Here is a 19,660-nt window from a genome sequence, read left to right on the forward strand (position 1 = left end):
ATGTGGGTGCAGGGTCCCAAGGCTTTGGGCTTTAGCCATGAGGTCATCGCTCCAGGCCCAAAAATAAATAGATCTTAAAAAAAAAAAAATTAAAAGATGAGGGCCCAGCACAATGACTGCATTGGCTAATTCTCCTGCAAGTGCTGGAACCCATTTGGGTGTCATTTCATGTTCTGGCTGCTCCAATTCACATCCAGTTCCCAACTTATGGCTGGGAAAGAAAAGGAGGATGGCCCAAAGCCTTGGGATCCTGGACTCATGTGAGAGATCTGGAAGAAGTTCCCGGCTCTTGGGTTTCAATTGGCTCACGTTCAGCTGCTGTTGCCTCTTGAGTGAATCAGTGGATGAAAGATCTTTGTCTCTCCTCCCTGTAGATTAATCTTTCCGATAAAAATAAGTAAACATTAGAAAAACATGAAAGATGAGGTGTTTGAGGCATGAAAGCCTGGTTGTGTCCCTGTGCTGACACGGAGGTTGTTTCCAAGGCTTACCATTTAAAAATTCAAAAAATATTTGCTGTTGAGAGGCAGCAAGGGACGGAGATGTCAAACGATGGTAGCAGCAGCTGGGTTAGGCCAGGAGAAGGCAGGAAGTTGGAACTCAATCCCGGCCTCCCACACAACGGCAGGGGTTCCAGGACCTGGGTCACTATGTGCTGGTCCCAGGATCTGGGTTTTTCAGGAGAATATTCGATCCCATGGGGCTCTCCTCTCAGGTCTATTTTCCAGTTGGCACCTTAACAGATTAGGCCAAAGACCGCCCCGTTTTTTTTTTTTTAAGACACTTTTTATATTCATCGCTACTTACATATAAATATCTAGTAATGTTTATATTCTCCAATACTTCATTATGTACTTCAAACATGTACAAAAGTTAGAAGAAATTCACAGCAAGCTTCTTTAAGTCCTCAGGACCCCACCATGATCATTTTATTACACACACAGCAATCCTCCTCCAAGCAGCTCCCTGCACGGCTGGGCTGTCTTACTGCTTACTCATTGCTGTAGGCCTTCCACTTTCACACCTGTCCACTGCTCCTAGTCGTCTTTTAAAAACACAACTCTTACCACGACTGCATAGCTTTTGTATAAAAGAAGCATAAGTAATATTCCTGTAAGCGTCAGAAAAATGTTCCAAAGCCTTGCACGCATGGCAGCCTCACCAGCCTTAGGGGCTTAATGCTTCTCTCACGCATAATACTCCAGTGGCCACACGCACTCTTGGCATGTTCGAATCTCCCTTGGTATCTCTTAGCCTTTGTTTAATTTCCTCTTTCTTTTTTCATTCACGTATTTTAATTAGAAAGGCGGATTTACCGAGAAAGAGACACAGAGAGAAAAATCTTCCACCCACTGGTTTACTCTCCAAACGGCCAGAGCCGAGTTGATCGGGAGCCAGGAGCTTCTTCCGGGCCACTCACATGGGTGCAGGTTCCCAAGGCTCTGGGCTGTCCACTACTGCTTTCCCAAACCACAAGCAGGAAACCTGGATGAGAAGTGGCGCAGCTGGGATATGAATTGGCGCCCATATGTGATGCTGGTGCATGCAAGGTGAGGATGTAGCCAGCCCTTAGGCTACGGCGCCGGGCCGTACCCTCTTTCTGTCTCAGTTGTCCTCTTGTTCCCTTACCCCAGTTTCACGGTTGGGGAACCAATGTTTGGTTCCATGGAACTACTAAAAACTTCGAGCCACCTTGTTCGGTATCACATCCCGAGGTATCTCCTGGACTGGTCACTGTATAACCACTCCACTCCCTTTCCGAAGTTTCTGACTAACCTCACAGCTCAGAAGTGTATGCTCTGAGACGAAGGCCGACTCCTCATCCTCGCGGTCTGTAAGCACTAACTCACCGGAGCCCTGGCGCCCACCTTGGCGCGAGGGCTGCCCAGGGTGGCGGCAGGAGTGCGCGGGAGAGCCTCCTCCTGGCAGCGCACCCGCTGCTGCCCTGCAAAGACCGGGACAGCCTTCCCAGCCGCAGCTGTCCTCGCCCTCCCCTCTGAGCCCCAGCACAGACGACGGCTGGGACCCCGTTACCGTGGGCGGCGCGGGGAACCTTCCCTTCCACAGGCAGCCAAGTGGCCGGCGGCCGTAAAGCCCCGCAGTGCCGACCGCCGCAAAGCGCTGTACGACACACCTGGCATCGACTTACGGCCAACAGCCGCCCCCGCCCTGGCTTTAAATCTTTGGTTTCGGGAGCCGATCGGAGGCACCGCCCCCGCTGTGTGCGTGTGCGTGTGCGTGTGCGTGTGCGTGTGTGTGTGCGTGCGTGTGTGTGTGTCTTCCAGGCTCGCCGTCCCTTCCTCGGAGCCCTCCTCGGGGACCCCGCTCCCCGCGCGCCTGCGCCCTCCATCTTCCCAGCGTGCTCCGCGGCGGCGCGAGTCCGCGGCCATGTTGCGGTAGTTTGTTGTTTTCTTCCTGCGGAGGCGAAGCTGCTGCTGCTGCTGCGGTGCCTCCCAACCCGCCCGGCCTCGCCTGGCTCCCGCCTGGCTCCCCCCGGCCCCAGCCCTGGCCCGCCGCCCCCGTCCCTCCCCGCCCTCCGCCCCCCGTCCCCGTCCCCGGGCCAGGCCGGGCGGCCCAGCAGCTGGCTTGGTGGGACGAGGCTGAAGGCCGGCCCCGGCGAGCACCATGGCGGCCGCCCTGGGTGCAGGCGGAGGAGCCGGAGCCGGAGGTACGTGAGGCTGCCCGGCGCTGCGAGGACGGAGGGTGGGGGTGCCCGAGCCCGGAGCCTGCGGTCGTGCTGGAGGCTGAGCCCTTTCCTGCGCCCACTCGCCGAGTGTGGCCCTCTAGCTTCTCGCACCGTCCATCCCTATTGTCATGCAGGCTGGTGCAGATCGCGGCTCTTCCGTGGGCTGCTCGTGTTTGCTCCTGGACCTTCCTGCCTTGTGGAGCGTGGGTGTGCGCTGAGCGATGGAGCGCGCCCCTGCAGTGCCCGTGCCACTCACAGATAGCGGCCTGCTTGCTCTAGGATGAGTGGTCCCGACTGCGGTGCCTTCCCGTCTTAGCCTTACTTCAAACGCATTACAAAACCAGCTCTGAAAGATCCCACCAGTTGGAAGGAATATCATAGAACAATATGGCGTTTCGTAAAGTAAGCATTGTTGAGAAATGCTCTTAAACGAAAACTAATCCCCTTATCAGCATATTGGGGATCTAGATTGAGGTGGCCAAGTACCTGCCTGCCAGATCACATGTTGATTCAAGATCTTTTTTTTTTTTTAAATGTGGAGCATTTCTTGAAATGGATTTTTAGAAGAGGTTGTTAGGAAAATTTTGGTAATGAAGACCCTTAGATCAATAAAGTAAGAACAGCAGACATATTTGGGATAAGTTCTTCCTATTGAAATGTTAGTGTACACCGCAGAGGTATTCTTAGGATTGCTTACAGATGTGTATATATATGTATATATACGTATATATGTACATTGCAATAATTCTGCTTAGGAATTTTGGACAGAAATAGCGAAATGTTTGCTTCAAATGCAAGAGTGATGCTTCTGGAAAGGTGGTTTTTTTAGATGTCAGTTTAAATGGATTGCTTCTTTGTATGTTAGGGCTGAGGCTGTCTTGTTAAATTTCGAAGTGTGTGAATTACTTTGTTTGGTGACCTTCTGGAGGGCATAATGATGTTTTGTGCCATTGGGCCAAATCTGCTTTCACTAAAAGGATTAAGTGCGTTTTTTCATTCACTCACTCACAGTGATATTTCTCAGAGGCTTTATAACACAACTGATGGCAACTGCTGTGTGTTTTGTGTGTCCCCCACGTTTCTGATTGGTATTTACCTATCTTTGATTATTTATTGAAGAGGGAGAATTAGAGAGTGGAGAGAGAGAGAGAGAGGGAGAGACAGACATGAATCTGACTTGCATCCTCTGGCTCATTCCCCAGGTGGCTGTAATGGTTAGACCTGGGGAAGCCAGGAGCTGGGAGCTTCGTTCCGTCCTTGGCCCACCTGCTGCCGCTGTGTTACTCCCAGGCGCACTAACAGGGTGCTGGCTCAGAAGCCGAGAGCAGCTGGGACTGGAAGCAGAGTTCACGAGTGATGCCAGCGTAACTTGTGCCGCCCCAAGTTTTAATTTCTGAAATTGTGAACATGAATAGAGATCTGTGTAAACAAAAGCCTTTTGGGGCCCTTGAGACTTTTGAGATCTTTTAGAGGTTTAGGTAGGCTTGATTTTTGGTACGTTAGTATGTCTAATCATTTTGTCATGATTGCCAGGCTTTTCATTGTGCTTAGACCGAAAGCAGGTTTCCTGCCAAGGTTGGTGAGTTCTGTATCTGACCTTGTCTCGCTCACCTACACGCTGTGTGAGTGTGGCCTCACACCTGGCAGGGCTTTGCTGGCCCTGGGCCAGTCCTGCCCTCACTGCTGGGAGCTACTGAGAGAGGCCTTCCTTCACGAGTCATTCTCTCTGTCCTGTCTCCTCCACCTGTTTTCTGTAGAGCCTTGAATTCAGGTTGCAGTTTTCTTAGTTATCTATCCACTTTTGTTAAGTTTTCTCCTCCAGTAGTCTGAAGGGTCCGAGAGGATAGCCTGTCTGTTTTACCATGCATTCCAAGTTCCAGATACATAGCATGTATTCAAGTATTTGGTGAATGGATGACTTATATCATGGATCTAGAAAAACTGTACCAGAAATTACTGTTAGTTCCATATATTTTTTTTTAAGATTTATTATTTATTACAAAGTCAGATATACAGAGAGGAGAGACAGAGAAGAAGATCTTCTGTCCTCTGATTCATTCCCCAAGCAAGCGCAACAGCCGTTGTTGTGCCGATCCGAACTCAGGAGCCAGGAGCTTCCTCTGGGTCTTCCACACGGGTGCAGGATTCCAAAGCTTTGGGCCATCCTCTACTGCTTTCCCAGGCCACAAGCAGGGAGGTGGATGGGAAGTGGAGCTGCCAGGATTTGAACTGGTGCCTATATGGGATCCCGGGGCGTTCAAGGCGAGGACTTAGGCTGCTAGGCCATGCCGCTGGGCCCTGGTTCAATATTCTTTATCTGTACAAGTGATTGAATGGTATTCTGGGGTTAGAGAAATGCTGAGGTGTGGTAATACTTCCGTGCTTATTTGGTAACTGCGGAATATTGCCTAGCACAGTGGCTTTTCCCCCCACCCCTTAAATTACTTCCCTGTTTGAAGTGATTGTGTGATTTAGGATATATATAAAATAAGAAGTTTTGTGAACAGTACTAGTGTATACTTATTTCATTGCAATAAGCTGCTGCTTGTAAACCAAATGGCACAATCCATTGAGTGTTCAAGACTGTCAGTTTGAGAAATTAATGGCTTCCTGGCTAGAAAGTGGTTAATGTTTACTGCATAAACGGAGCATAGCTGTCTGGAACTTAGTCCAAAACTAATGGATTCTCTGAGTAGCCAAAAAAGAGCACGAAGTGCTGGTTCCTCCGGGAATGCTTCCCTTTGCTGCTTTCCCAGGCCACAGCGGAAGGCTGGATGGGAAGTAGGCAGACCCGGCACAAACTGGCACCTGCATGGGATCCTGGCACTGATGGAGAATTGGTGCCGCCTCAAGAATAAGTTTTTTTTTTTTAAAGATTTTATTATTATTGGAAAGCGGAATATACAGAGAGGAGGAGAGACAGAGAGGAAGATCTTCCATCCGATGTTTCACTCCCCAAGTGAGCCGCAACGGGCCTATGCGCGCCGATCTGAAGCTGGGAACCAGGAACCTCTTCCAGGTCTCCCACGCGGGTACAGGGTCCCAATGCATTGGGCCGTCCTCAACTGCTTTCCCAGGCCACAAGCAGGGAGCTGGATGGGAAGTGGAGCTGCTGGGATTAGAACCGGCGCCCATATGGGATCCCGGGGCGTTCGAGGCGAGGACTTTAGCCACTAGGCCACGCCGCCGGGCCCAAGAATAAGTTTTTAATGCAATTTTTCAGATCACAGTTGGCAGTTAACTTTCCACACTGATTAACATGTTGCTGTCTGTGGATGTTCCTTGGTTAATGATGGGATTACAACCTGGTAAGCGCATCTTAGGTTGAACTGCCCCAAGTCAAACATGTGTGTGTTATGCTGACCTACAAAACATCATAGTATGGCTCTCCTGCCTTAGCTGTTCTCAGCATGCATTGTGCTGTCCTGCAGATGAGTCTCACAAGAGACTCACAAGTGTGTCTCACGTGGTGACAGGGCAACCTTTTGAAGCACAGGTTTTACAGAATACATCGCTTTCGTACTGTCTTCTTATTTATTCATTTCAAGGGCAGAGTTGAGAGACTGAAGGAGGGATTTTCCCGTTCACTTGTTCACTCCCAGAACTTGGCTTCCCCGAAGCCAGGAACTTCCTCCAGGTCTCCCACGTGAGCGCAGGGCTGACCGCTTGGGCCGTTGTTGCTGCTTTCCCAGGCGCACAGTATCAGAAGCTGGAAAGCAAGTGGAGCGCCTGGGGATTTGAACCAGCGCTCCTATGGCTTCCTCCCTGGGCCCCTTCCCCCCAACCCCTCCCACTTTGAAAGAAAGTTTCTAACAGATAGTTGTATATATATGGCAACTTTTTGGTTTGTTTTTATTCAAGCAAATCCTTCATACTGAATTACTTAGTATCAACCAAGAGAATTTGGAAAGTGTAGGAAAAAATAGTTTCTCTTTGGTTTTAACCTTTGAGACAGCTTTTTAAAAGGATTTATTTACTTTTATTGGAAAGTCAGATAAACAGAGAGGAAGATCTTCCATCCGCTGATTCACTCCCCAGGTAACCACAATGGCGGGAGCTGAACTGATCCGAAGCCAGGAGCCTGGAGCCTCCTCTGGGTCTCCCTCGTGGGTGCAGGGTCCCAAGGCTTTAGGCTGTCCTCGACTGCTTTCCCAAGCCACAAGCAGGACGCTGGATGGGAAAGAGTGGTGTAGCAGGGACTAGAACTGGCGCCCTTATAGGATCCCGATGTGCAAGGCAAGGGCTTTAACCACCAGGCTACTGAGCTAGGCCCTTAGGGCGGCTTTTAACATTGCTTTGTGAGACTGGACTGTTGGTGACAAAGTCCTTCAGGTTTTGTGTATGTGGGAACCTAATTTTTTTTTTTTAAAGATTTATTCATTTTATTACAGCCAGATATATACAGAGGAGAGACAGAGAGGAAGATCTTCCGTCCGATGATTCACTCCCCAAGTGAGCCGCAACGGGCCGATGCGCGCCGATCCGAAGCCGGGAACCTGGAACCTCTTCCGGGTCTCCCACGCGGGTGCAGGGTCCCAATGCATTGGGCCGTCCTCGACTGCTTTCCCAGGCCACAAGCAGGGAGCTGGATGGGAAGTGGAGCTGCCGGGATTAGAACCGGCGCCCATATGGGATCCCGGGGCTTTCAAGGCGAGGACTTTAGCCGCTAGGCCACGCCGCCGGGCCCTGGGAACCTAATTTTTAAAGAATTGATGTGATAGAGAAATTGCACGGGTGAGTTATCCACTGTTGGTTCACTCCCCAAATGCCTGCACTGAAACTTGGAGTTGAGAATGTGGGAGTTGAGACAGCGCCCTGGTGGCAGGAGCCTCATTACTTGAGCCTCCTCTGCCTTTCAGCAGCGCCTGTCTTAGAGCGTGATTCATCAGGACCAGGAGCTGGGCAACCAACCCTTCATGGCTCTCATACAGGAATGACTGCAAGGCAAATAGCCACTGGTTTTTATTTTTTTTAATTTATTTTTTTTAAAGATTTATTCATTTTATTACAGCCAGATATACACAGAGGAGGAGAGACAGAAAGGAAGATCTTCCGTCCTATGATTCACTCCCCAAGTGAGCCGCAACGGGCCGGTGCTGCGCCGATCCGAAGCCGGGAACCAGGAACCTCTTCCTGGTCTCCCACACGGATGCAGGGTCCCAAAGCTTTGGGCCGTCCTCGACTGCTTTCCCAGGCCACAAGCAGGGAGCTGGATGGGAAGTGGAGCTGCCGGGATTAGAACCGGCGCCCATATGGGATCCCGGGGCGTTCGAGGCGAGGACTTTAGCCGCTAGGCCACGCCGCTGCTGGGCCCTGGTTTTTATTTTTTAAAAAGATTTTTTATTGGAGGACGTTGTGGTATATCAGGTTAAGTGTTGGCCTGTGATGCGGCAGCATAGGCACCAGTAAAGCAGAGGAACGGATTCTGCTCCGGTCCAGCTTGGCGCTCGAGTGCCCGGGAGGCAGAGGGCGGCCACACGGGCTCAGGTCCCTGCCACAGGCTCAGGTCCCTGCCACACGGGCTCAGGTCCCTGCCACGCACGGGCTCAGGTCCCTGCCACTCACGGGCTCAGGTCCCTGCCACGCACGGGCTCAGGTCCCTGCCACACGGGCTCAGGTCCCTGCCACGCACGGGCTCAGGTCCCTGCCACACGGGCTCAGGTCCCTGCCCCGCACGGGCTCAGGTCCCTGCCACTCACGTGCAGTCCCTGAGTGGGAGTTCTGGCTCCTGGCTTTATCCTGGCCCATCCCCAGCTATTGCAAGCCATTTGGAGAGTCAACTAGCGTGTGGAAGATCTCCTTTTCTGTGTAGCTTTTCCTTTCAAATGAAAAAGAAAGGATAGGATCTTGAGTTATTCTGACGAGCTGTTTTCTCTTGATAAGCTTTCCACTTCTCTTTTTTGTGGATAATGCCATGTAAAAATCTACACGTATAGGATGTGGGTGTGTGTGTGTAGGTATACATATAATGTATACATATAATTTTTTAAAAGATTTTTCTTATTTGAAAGGCAGAGTTGGGGAGAAATGGATTTTTTCATCTGCTGGCTTACTCCCCAATAGCTTCAACAGCTGGGGCTGGGCCAGGCCCAAAGCCGAAAGCCCAGAGCTCTGTCTAGACCTCTTGTGTGGGTTGCAGGGGCCCAAATGCTGTGGCCACCTTCGGGTCTTCCAGCTCTTCCAGCTCTCCCCAGGGGAGCGGGCTACACTCTCAGAGCAGCGGCCTGGGATGGTGTTGCAGGCGGAGGCGGGGCTGGCTCTGGCAGCACCGGCCCTTCCCGACACATCGTGGTGTGCTGGCACAGGTCTTTCTGGAGGCTGGATACCTACAGAAACGGAGTAACTGTGTTGCCAGTTGTGTGTGCTTAAAATCCTGATGGCTGTTTTCAGGCGGTCTCCAAAAATTTGGTATCACCTTAGCCTGTCAGTAGTGGGAGTAGTCCATTTCTCACACCATTTTTTAACCCCCAGAGTGTAAGTTTTAGTTATTTGAAGGGGTGACAGTGGGAGTAGGGGAAGATGTTTATCAGTTCATTACCCAAAATGGAAAAAATGTTCAGGGCTGGGCTGATGGAAGTGCCTTTTCCTGTTTGTTTATTTGTTTATTTATTTTACAGATTAATTGCAAGGCAGAAAGAGAATGATTGAATGAGAGACTCTTCTGTCTTCATTCATTAAATGACTGCGGTGGCCATTTCTGGGCCAGACCAAAGCCAAGAGCCTGAGATTCCAGCTGGGTTTCTCACATGGATACAGGGGCCAAGTGCTTGGGCCTGTTGCACTGCTTTCCCAGCTTTGGTGGCAGGGAGCAGGGTCGGAAGGGTAGGAAGCAGGGAAGCCACCATGTGGAGATGCTGGCATTGTAGGCAGCGGCTTAACTTGCTGTGCCACATCATTGAATCAATATTCTCTTTCTAAAAGATTTTTAAAATTTATTTACTCTTTTCTAAAGATACATTTATTATTTATTCGAAGGGCAGAATGACAAAGGGAGAGACAGAAAAAAACCAGAGATTTACTGTTGGTTCACCCCTGAAATGGTGGCCATTTGTGGTAGTGCCAGGCTGAAGCTGGGAGCCATGGATGTGGGCATGGATGTGGGCACTTGGGCTGTCTTCTGTTGCCTTCCCAGGCGTGTTAGCTAGGTTCCAAGCAGAGGGTCTGGGATTCTGCCTGGTGCTGTGACACGGGGTCTGGCAATTCAGGTGGTGGCTTAACTCACTGTGCCCCCAGACTTCTAGTTAGTTGTGTTTCTTTGAAAGGCAGAGACACACAGATATCTTCTGTCTAGGGACTGGCTCGGGAGCCTAGTGGCTAAAGCCTACCTTGCGTGTGCTGGGATCCCATATGGGTGCTGGTTGCTATCCTGGCTGCTCCACTTCCCATCCAGCTCCCTGCTTGTGGCCTGGGAAAGCAGTCGAGGACGGCCTAAAGCCTTGGGACCCTGCACCCACGTGGGAGATCCAGAGGAAGCTCCAGGCTCCTGGCTTCGGATCGGCTCAGTTCTGGCCGTAGTGGCCATTTGGGGAGTGAATCACCAGACAAAAGATCTTTCTCTCTGTGTATCTGATTTTCCAGTAAAAATAAATAAATCTTAAAAAAAGAAAAAAAAGAAATCTGTTGGATTTTTTTCCCGAGAAGTCCTCAGTAGTTGGGGCTGGGCCAGAAGCCAGGCGCCCACAGCGCAGGCTGCGGCTACTCTGTAGGGTGACAGGAGTCCAAGTTCCCCAGCATCAGCTGCTGCCCTCCAGGCTCAGTGGGAACAGGAAGCTGGATTAGCGGTGGAGCAGCACTTGGGCCAGCACTGTGATGTGGCCTGTGGACATCCAGGTGGCCGCCTAACCAGGATCAAAAGCTTTCTCTGAGGAATTTGAGGTAATTTTGTCTCCTCCCACTTTTTTTAGTTTCTTAGCGTTAACTTTTCAGTACTGAATGAGCCATGATCTTATGCTCTCAACCTTCCTTCTTAATCTTGTTCTTTTACATGTGTAGTTGGTTTTCATCTTAGGTTTACCTGTGGTCACAGGATAAATTGACTTAGAGGGTTTGTCCTTTGTGTTTGTGTGCCCGTGGGCTCTCTCGGCTTCCTGGAATGAATGGAGTAATGTTCCAGGGCTGTGTAAACGTTGACCAAGTGTTGGAAGAACCCTTGTGTACAAAATCATTTGGATCTGGTTCCTTTTTACGTCGTTTTTTTTCAGTTCTGTCGTTTCTGTGTTTAGTTTTGACAATTTAGGCTTTTCTAGAAAACTTATAACCACATTTTCTAATTAACATGGAATTAATGTTTACAGGAATGGATATGTTAAAGGTAAAAATGTTAAAGTATTGTAAAAAATTTTTTTATTGTATTTGAAAGGTAGAGGCAGGTGTGTGTAATAAAGCTCCTAATGCAAGTCTAGGATTTTGAAAAAGAGAGATAAAGGATGACTTGTATTCATTTGGCTATCTAGTTGAGTGATAGAAAATTGTAGAAACTCTGTAGCCTTGGTGATAAGGAAAAGTGAGTCCATGGAGAGGCTTCACAGAGGGCATTGTTTGGCTGAGTCTTCCCCTTAGCAGCCAGGCCTGCAGTGTTCTGTCTTTAAATTCTGGACTGAATGTGAAACTTGAAGAATTTGTCTGTATACTAGAGGAGACCAGAAGGGAGATGATTACTGCTCTGTAGGGGTGTGCTGCTCTGTAGGGGTGTGCTGCTCTGAAGGGGTGTGCTGCTCTGTAGGGGTGTGCTGCTCTGTAGGGGTGTGCTGCTCTGAAGGGGTGTGCTGCTCTGTAGGGGTGTGCTGCTCTGTAGGGGTGTGCTGCTCTGTAGGAGTGTGCTGTAGGGGTGTGCTGCTCTGTAGGAGTGTGCTGCTCTGTGCACACCCCTTCAGAGCAGCACACTCCTACAGAGCAGCACACTCCTACAGCACACTCCTACAAAGCAGCACACTCCTACAGCACACTCCTACAGAGCAGCACACCCCTTCAGAGCAGTACACTCCTACAGAGCAGCACACCCCTTCAGAGCAGCACACTCCTACAGCACACTCCTACAGAGCAGCACACTCCTACAGCACACTCCTACAAATCAGCACACTCCTACAGAGCACACTCCTACAGAGCAGCACACCCCTTCAGAGCAGCACACTCCTACAGAGCAACACACTCCTACAGCACACTACCTCCCCGCTGAACCTTGTTTAAGGGCGGCAGAGTTCAACTTTGCTGTGCCACACACCCACCCTAGGGGATTTGGATTGGGACTGCATTTAGTTAATAAATCGGGTTGGATGAGAGTTGATATTTCACAATATTAACTCCTTTTTAAAACTTTAAAAAATTGCTTGAGAGGTACGGCAACAGGTGAATCCGAGCAGCACAAACTCCGACCTGCCAACGCACCCCCCAGGTGCCTGCGAGCGTTGGCATTGGCTCAGGGCTGAAGCCGAGAGCTGGGAACTTCAGCCAGGTCACCTGTGTGGGGGGCAGGAACCTGGTGAAGGACAGCAAGAGCCCGGGCCGGGCATCTGACCCCGGGGGCCGGACGTGGAGTGCCGCATGTGGGTGTCTGCACTGCCGCCCGCCCGCCCCGATGGTGGGTCTGGGCCACTTAGCAAGAGTGTATCACATCAGGTAGAAGTGATGCGAACAGTCATCTGGTCATAAGAGAAAACGTTGCGTTTTTCAGCCTTGTAATGATCACAGCAGGTTTTTGATGGATGCCCTTAGCTCGGGTTGAGGAAGTTCCCTTCTGTTCCTAGGATGGTGGGTATTTTTATACAAGATTGAGATTGGACTTTATCTTTTACTTCTATGAGACAATATATTAATTTTTCATTTTTAGTTTTGTTAATGTGATCTGTTATTTTCTTCAACATTGATTTTTGAGAATTAGCTCTGTATTCCTGAAATAAGCCCCATGGGATCATGATATAAATCCTTTTGAAGTGTTATTTTGAATTGAAAGGCAGAGTTACAGATGTTCGCTGTCCTGCAGCAGTGGACTTGGTGCCTGGAGCCGATAATCACACGCGTGGACTACTGGTGGTCAATACCCGAAATGTATTAGTGGCTTCAGACTTGTACAGACTGAGGGGCACATAGGATAAGGGGAGAGTATTGAGGAGTTTACAGAGTTCCCGTAAGCCTGTCTACGGAACCCATCAATTGTTTCCACACCCTTGTCTGAAAGTTTTTCTTTGTTTTGTGTATCCAATCAGTTGTTCCTGTTCAAATGATACCCACTCAGTTGTTCTCATACAAATGATACCAATCAGTTGTCCTACATACAGAGGGAGATAGAGAGATGGAGAGCTTGATCTATCCACTGGATTTGGGCGCTTTGCTGCCTTCCCAAGCTGTTATTAGAGAGCTGGATCAGAAGTGGAGCTACTGGGACTCGAACCAGCATCCATATGGGATACTGGTGCCTTAGTTGGAGGTTTACTATGTTAAGTCAAAGTGCTGGCCAGTATGGTCATGAAAAATAACAATGTGGGTTTTTTTCTCCTTGTAATATCTCTGTTTAGTTTTTTTTTTTTTTTTAATATTCATTTATTCATTAATTACATTGCATTACATGACACAATTTCATAGGTACTGGGATTCCCCCCCCTTCACCCCAAACCCTTCCCCCATCATGAATTCCTTCACCTTGATGCATAACCACAGCTCAAGTTCCGTTGAGATTCCCTAATTAAAAGTTTACACCATACAGAGTCCAGCATCCCACTTGTCCTCATCATACCTCATCATATCTGTTTAGTTTTATAGTGGTGTCAGAATGATTAGCTTGAAAGTTTTCTAGTCTGTCTCATTTAAGTCGTTACGTTTTCTTTTTTACTTTTTCTGTTAGTTTCTGGTTTATTTGGTTCTGCCCTTTTAACTTCCATATATAAACTAATGTTGAGATGTTCCTTCTTAGTTCTTGATGTAGGCATTCACAGGCACAGGGACTGAAACACGTGGACCGTTCTCTGATGCTTTCCCAGAGGCGTTGGCAGGGAGCTGGATGGGAAGTGGGATGGCAGGGACTCACACTGGTGCCTGGATGGGGTGCCGGTGTTGGGGGCAATGGCTTTACTTGCTGTGCTGTCCTATTGCCCTAACGGTTGTGCTATAACTGCTGTTTCTACACTGTCAACTTCAGTAACAAGTTCGTATACAGAAACTACAAAGCGTCTGAAATACAACTCGGCCAATAAAAATGGGCTGTGTGCAAAATAAGGCATGTAAAGTTGGGAGAAAGTGTAAAATACCCCATCAGTATATTTTATTGATTAATATGCGTCTTAGTTGAATACATTAAATAAAATTTCGCCTGTTTTTTTTTACTTTTTTAAAGCTTGCTTATTTTTATTGGAAAGAGATTTACAGAGAGTAGGAAAGACAGAGAAAGATCTTCTATCCATGGTTCACTTTCTAAGTGGTCACAATGGCTGAAGGTGAGCCGACCTGAAGCCAGGAGCCAGGAGCTTCTTCTGAGTCTCCCACGTGGCTGAGGGTCCCAAGAGCTTGAGCCATCCTCTGTGGCCTTCCCAGGCCACAAGCAGGAAACTGTATGGAAAGTGGAGCAGCCAGGACATGAACTGGCACCCACATGGGATCCTCGTGCTTGGAGGTGGAGGATTATCCAATCGAGCCATTGTGCCAGGCCCTGTTCTTTACTTTTAAGAAATGGGGTACTTAAAAAATGAAATTTGACGAGGCTAGCGTGGGGCATAACAGGCTAGTTCTCTGCCTGCAGTGCCAGCATCCAGTGTGGGCCTCGGTTCGAGTCCCAGCTGTTCTACTTCCCATATAGCTTGCTGCTTATGGCCTGGGGAGGCATTGGAGGATGGCCTAAGGGCTTCTGTGTCCACCTGTGAGACCCAGAAAGCTCCTGAATCCTGGCAGCACAACGGTTTAGTTCCAGCCGTTGTGGCCGTTTGCGGAGTGAGCTAGTAGTTGGAAGACCTCTCTGTGTAAAAATCTGCCTTTGTAATAAAAATGACTGTTTTAAACAATGAAAATTATGTATGTGGCTTGCGTTATATACTTGTGCCTTGAATTATTTATGCTTCTGTTATGTAGGGATTGTTTTTTTAAAGATTTATTTTATTTTTATTACAAAGTCAGATATACTGAGAGGAGGAGAGATAGAGAGGAAGTGGAGCTGCCGGGATTAGAACCAGCAGCCATATGGGATCAAGGCGAGGACCTTAGCCACTAGGCCACACTGCCTAGCCCTATGTAGGGATTTTGCCTTTTCTGATTAGTATGGAGAAATGTGAATATTACAAAAAAGCATTATGAAAGTGTCATCCAACAAATTAGATTTTTTTTTTTTTCACGTAGTAGCACCTTGTGTTCGGGACCTGTTATCTTGTAAAGAATACATTTGGTCTGGTTTCGAAAAACAGTGTTTTTTGATGTCTTGATACTGTTCAGGAAGTTTTCTTCAGAGTTAACTTTGTACTTTAAAAATTAAATATTTTCTCGCTAAAACTGAGCAGTGTATCCTTGCTAGTTACAGGTGAGAATTGTATTTTAAAATGTTGCGTCAGGGTGTTCTGTGCTCTGAACGTTTTGTATGTCTGCCTTGATTTGGTAAATCTGACACTCTGGGCTCTGTTTTGCAGATGATGACTTCGACCAGTTTGATAAGCCTGGCGCGGAGCGCTCCTGGAGGAGAAGAGCCGCGGATGAGGACTGGGACAGGTGGGTGCGCACCTGGGCCTCAGCGGGCGTGTGCTGCCTCGAGGGCGCCCCCAGCTGGCTGCCTTGAGAACACTGTGTTGGGCGTCTGGCTCTTTCCCTATGTGACCCTGTGCCTGCTAGGCTGAAGTGGACTTCCCAGTGCCTTGCTAGTTCACGTTTCCGCTGCATGAGGCTTCTCAACATATTATAGCCCTTGTTTTTCACTCTGTGTTTTCATTGATGATGACATTGACTTTATGGATATTCACAACCGTTTTTTTTTTTCTAGATGAGTTTATTGTTTATTTTAAAAGATTTATTTTATTTATCTGAAATGCAGAGTTACACAGACGGAGGGATGAAGAGATATCTCATCCACTGGTTCATTTTCCCCAAGAGGTGTAGCGCTCGGCGCTGGGCCACACTGAGGCGGGGGGCCTGGGGCTGCTTCCTGTTCTGCATCTGTGCATGAGCCCAAAGACTTGGCTGTTTTCTGCTGCTTTTCCAGACTCATTAGCAAGGAGCTGGACTGGAAGGGGAGTAGCTGGGACTTGAACCAGCACCTGTATCGGATGCTGGAGTTTCAGATGGTAGCGTCACAGTGCTAGCCCTGGAACTATTGTTGAAGTAGTTGTATGCTAGAATTCCTGTTGACCAACATGCTTTCTATACGTTGGACTTGAACATGTTTTGCCATTCAGTTATGTGGAATGGTATTCTGACTGTAGTTTTCATTTCCCTGGTTACTATTGAAACTGAAAGTACCCTTAGAGGAATATACACTCGTACACACACACACACAGGATATTAAAAATACACTGAGATGATGGTTTTGATTTGGTCGATTATGGTTACCTCTGGTGAGGAGTTCTAGTAGAAGTTACAGGGATGTGTATTGGGAGAAGGACGTGGTGCTTAATCTGGGAATTACTCTACGTGAGTTGAGAAATGATTTTTATTTTTTTCAAGATTTGTTTTCTGTATTTGAGAGACAGTACACAGTAGGCAGTGGAAAGAGATTTTGCGTCTGCTGGTTCACTCCCCGAAATGGCCATGACAGCCTGGACTAGTGGGCCATGCTGAAGCCAGCAGCCTGGATCTGCATGAATGTCTCCCACTTGGGTGGCAGGGGCCCAGGGCCTTGGGCCATCTGCTGCTCTCTCAGCTCACTTAGCAGGGAACTGGATTGCAAGTGGAGTGCCACAACTGAAACTGGAGCTCATATTGCTCACTGGGTGCCAGTTTCCCGGTATGGCTTGCCTTGCTGTGCCACAACACCAGTCCCCAAAAAGTGACTATTTGAAAAACTTAAACTGGGCCCAGCGTGGTAGCCTCAAGGCTGAAGTTCTTGCCTTGCGTGCACCCGGATCTCATATGGGCACTGGTTTGTGTCCCGGCAGCTCCCCTTCCCATCCAGCTCCCTGCTTGTAGCCTGGGAAAGCAGTCGAGGATGGTCCAAAGCCTTGGGACCCTGCACCCGTGAGGGAAACCTGGAAGAGGTTCCTGGCTCCTGTTGTGTGTCGGCTGAGCTCTGGCCTTTGTGGCCACTTGGGGAGTGAACCAGAGGATGGAAGATCTTTTTCTCTGTATCTTAAAAAAAAGTTACCATTTAAAATACTGTTTTGAGAGTTATAAACTTTACTTTGGAATTTTAGTCAGAAGTTTAGTAATATAGGTAAGTCTGAATAAAGATTGCAAAGTGATGTCTTGCTTTGAACAGAAGTTTTGGTCCCTGCTTATAAGCAACAGTGTTCCAAAAGTTTTACGAAGTAATCGATGGTGCAAGCTGCACGGGGTTGGCACTATGCTGCAGCTGCTCAGGTCTCTGCCTGTGAGTGCTGGGTGTAGTCCTGCTTGTTCCCCTGTGGTCCTGATCCCTGCTAGTGGTGCACCAGAGAAAGCAGAGGAAAGTGGCCCAAATGCTACACAGGTGGTACTCTGGGCTCCTGGATTTGGCATGGCTTAGCCCCAACCGCTGTGGCATTTCTGTGTTTCAAATAAATAAGTCTTAAAAAGCCAGTAACAAAAGCCAACTAATTCTTGCCAAGTGTTGATTGCTCTTCAGTAAATTGTAATGTATTTGTTAGGATTCTCCAGAGGAGGAAAGTCAGTGGGTTATGCACGCGCGGACGGACACACACACACACACACACGCACACATACATGTAGAATGTATTATGAGACATTGGGTCACACGATGTGGAGGCTGAGAGGTCCCCGAATCTGCCTTCTGCGAGATGGAGACGCTGGAGAGGCTCTGATGGCAGCTGGGGGAAGCTGTGCTTAAGGCCTCGGGTGAGACAGACGGCCTGAGAACAGGAGCAGGGCTGTCCCGCAGCAGACAGCGGTGGGTATACACAGCTTCTGCAGGAATACCTGCCAAGGTGGGTGAGGGGGGGCCCACTCGGTTTAATGATTCAAATGCTAATCTCTGCCAGGAACGCTGTAATAGTCATTCTTGGCTATAATGTTTTGCCAGCAATCTGGTCATCCCTTAGCCCTGTCAGGTTGATTCAGAAAATTAGCTTTCACATGCATTGTATTTGAAAGTTCATGAGAGAGGCCAGTTCTATGGTGTAGCCTGCTAATCCTCTGACTGTAGCACCTGCCTCCTGGATATGCTCTGTTTCATTTCTCCGTTGCTCTGCTCCCGGTCCAGCCTCCTGCTTACAGCCGGAAAGGGCAGCAGAGGATGTTCCGGTCCTTTGGACCGAGTACCCACATGGGAGACCCGGTGGAACCTCCTGGTTCCTGTCCCTGAGCACCTCAACTCTGGCTGTTCTGGCCATTTGGGGAGTGAGTGAGCAGGTGGCAATCTCTCTTTCTCTGTAAATTTGCCTTTCCAATAAAAAAAGGTTCAATAGAGCTTAGAACTAAGCCTTTGTTGTGAAAGGAGTGGTCTGTCGGGCAGTATTGAAGCTAGTTTTGTTGAGGTGACTGTGATGGTGAACGGAATAAAGCACCGTGGCTGCTCATCGTCTGAGTCTCTGGAATCTGCCCGGTTTTCTTCCTGCTTGTCTTCTGTGTTGGCGTTAGGGCTCCTCTGGGAGGCTTAGTGTTTGCTGCCTTGGCTGCCTCCACTGCTTCCCTACTGACATGCGTTCCTTTTGAAAAACTCTAAATAGGTAATGTAGCAATTTTTGATCTTTTTCATGCATTTTCTTGTTTTAAAGATTATTTGAAAGAAAGAGTTACGCAGAGGCAAGGATATACAGAAAGAGAGATCTTGCATTTGCTGATTCACTTCCCAAATGGCCACACAGATGCACAGACATTTGGGCCATCTGCTGCTGCTTTCCCACGATGTTGGTGGGGAGCTGGGTCAGTAGAACGGCTAGAACTGTAATTGATGCTCTTATGGAATGCTGGTATTGTATTGCAGGAGGCAGCTTAACCCACAGGGCTGGCCTTTTTGTTTTTTTTTTTTTTTTGCTTAGGACATGAAAATTATTTGGGAAGTTTTCCAGATTTATAAGAGTGTTATAATTCCCTGTGTTTTTTTTTTTTTTTAAGGAGTTGTGGGAGATTGGTTTTCCCGTATGTGTTCAGAAATGAAACTTATTTGTTTATATCAAAGCAGAGTGAAGAGTGAAGGGCAAGGCAGGACTTCCTTCTGCTGACTCACCCAGTAGACCTGTCGGTGTCAGGCCTAAGCCAGGAGCCCGGAACTCTGTCCTGTTCTCTCCTGCGGCCGTCTCTGCCTTTCCAGGCACATTGCGGGGAGGTGGGACCAAGGTGGGGCAGCGCTGGGACACGCATGCCAGTGTCTCAGGCAGCAGCTCAGTATGACGCGCCACAGGCCAGCCCCACCTGCTTCATTTCTTATATTGAAAGGGAAAAGCTCAACATGGAAAAACACTACAAACGTCAGGAAAGTAGCTGGATAGAGAGGTTCTCTTTTGATTAGAGAACAAGTCAGTGTTGGTGTAACTGGTAAAGCTACCGCCTGTGCCAGCGTCCCATATGGGTACCAGTTTGAGTTCTAGCAGCTCCGCTTTGAATACAGCTTCCTGCGAATGCCCTGGGAAAAACAGTAAAAGATGACCTAAGTGTATGGGCCCCTGCTACTCCCGGGAGACACAGTGGGGGCTTTTGGCTTCAGTATATCTTTTGTGAAGCTCCAACTTCATGATGATGTTAATTTTTTTTTTTTAAGATTTATTATCTGTTTCAAAGAGTTAGAGAGATCTTTCAACCACTGTTTTACTTCTCCAAATGGCTGCAATGGCCAGGCTGGTGAGCTGAAAACCAGGAGGCTGGAACTCCATCTGGGTCTCGCAAGATGACCTAGGACTTGAGCCATCATCTGCTGCT

General features: G+C 48.6%; 2 protein-coding genes across 5 annotated transcripts in view; one reads left to right on the top strand and one right to left on the bottom strand.

Annotated features, from left to right (window-relative positions):
* CNPY1 (canopy FGF signaling regulator 1) overlaps window positions 1–2,064 on the bottom strand; it is a 133,961-nt gene extending 131,897 nt beyond the window's left edge. Inside the window, exon 1 of the mRNA XM_058660641.1 lies at window positions 1,851–2,064. The gene's annotated coding sequence lies outside the window, so the exon portion shown is untranslated. The remainder of the gene's footprint in view (window positions 1–1,850) is intronic.
* Window positions 2,065–2,340: 276 nt separating this feature from the next.
* The window catches only part of RBM33 (RNA binding motif protein 33), a 114,494-nt gene continuing 97,174 nt past the window's right edge, over window positions 2,341–19,660 (top strand). For 2 of the 4 annotated variants that reach the window (XM_058660643.1, XM_058660644.1), the window contains exons 1-2: window positions 2,341–2,668; window positions 15,289–15,367. In XM_058660643.1, the coding sequence (XP_058516626.1) occupies window positions 2,626–2,668; window positions 15,289–15,367 (122 nt within the window). In that variant the 5' untranslated portion in view covers window positions 2,341–2,625. The remainder of the gene's footprint in view (window positions 2,669–15,288; window positions 15,368–19,660) is intronic. The other 2 variants (XM_058660645.1, XM_058660646.1) reach the window with 1 other exon arrangement.

The sequence above is a fragment of the Ochotona princeps genome, chromosome 2 (assembly GCF_030435755.1).
Source record: "Ochotona princeps isolate mOchPri1 chromosome 2, mOchPri1.hap1, whole genome shotgun sequence".
NCBI classification, from domain to species: Eukaryota; Metazoa; Chordata; class Mammalia; order Lagomorpha; family Ochotonidae; genus Ochotona; species Ochotona princeps.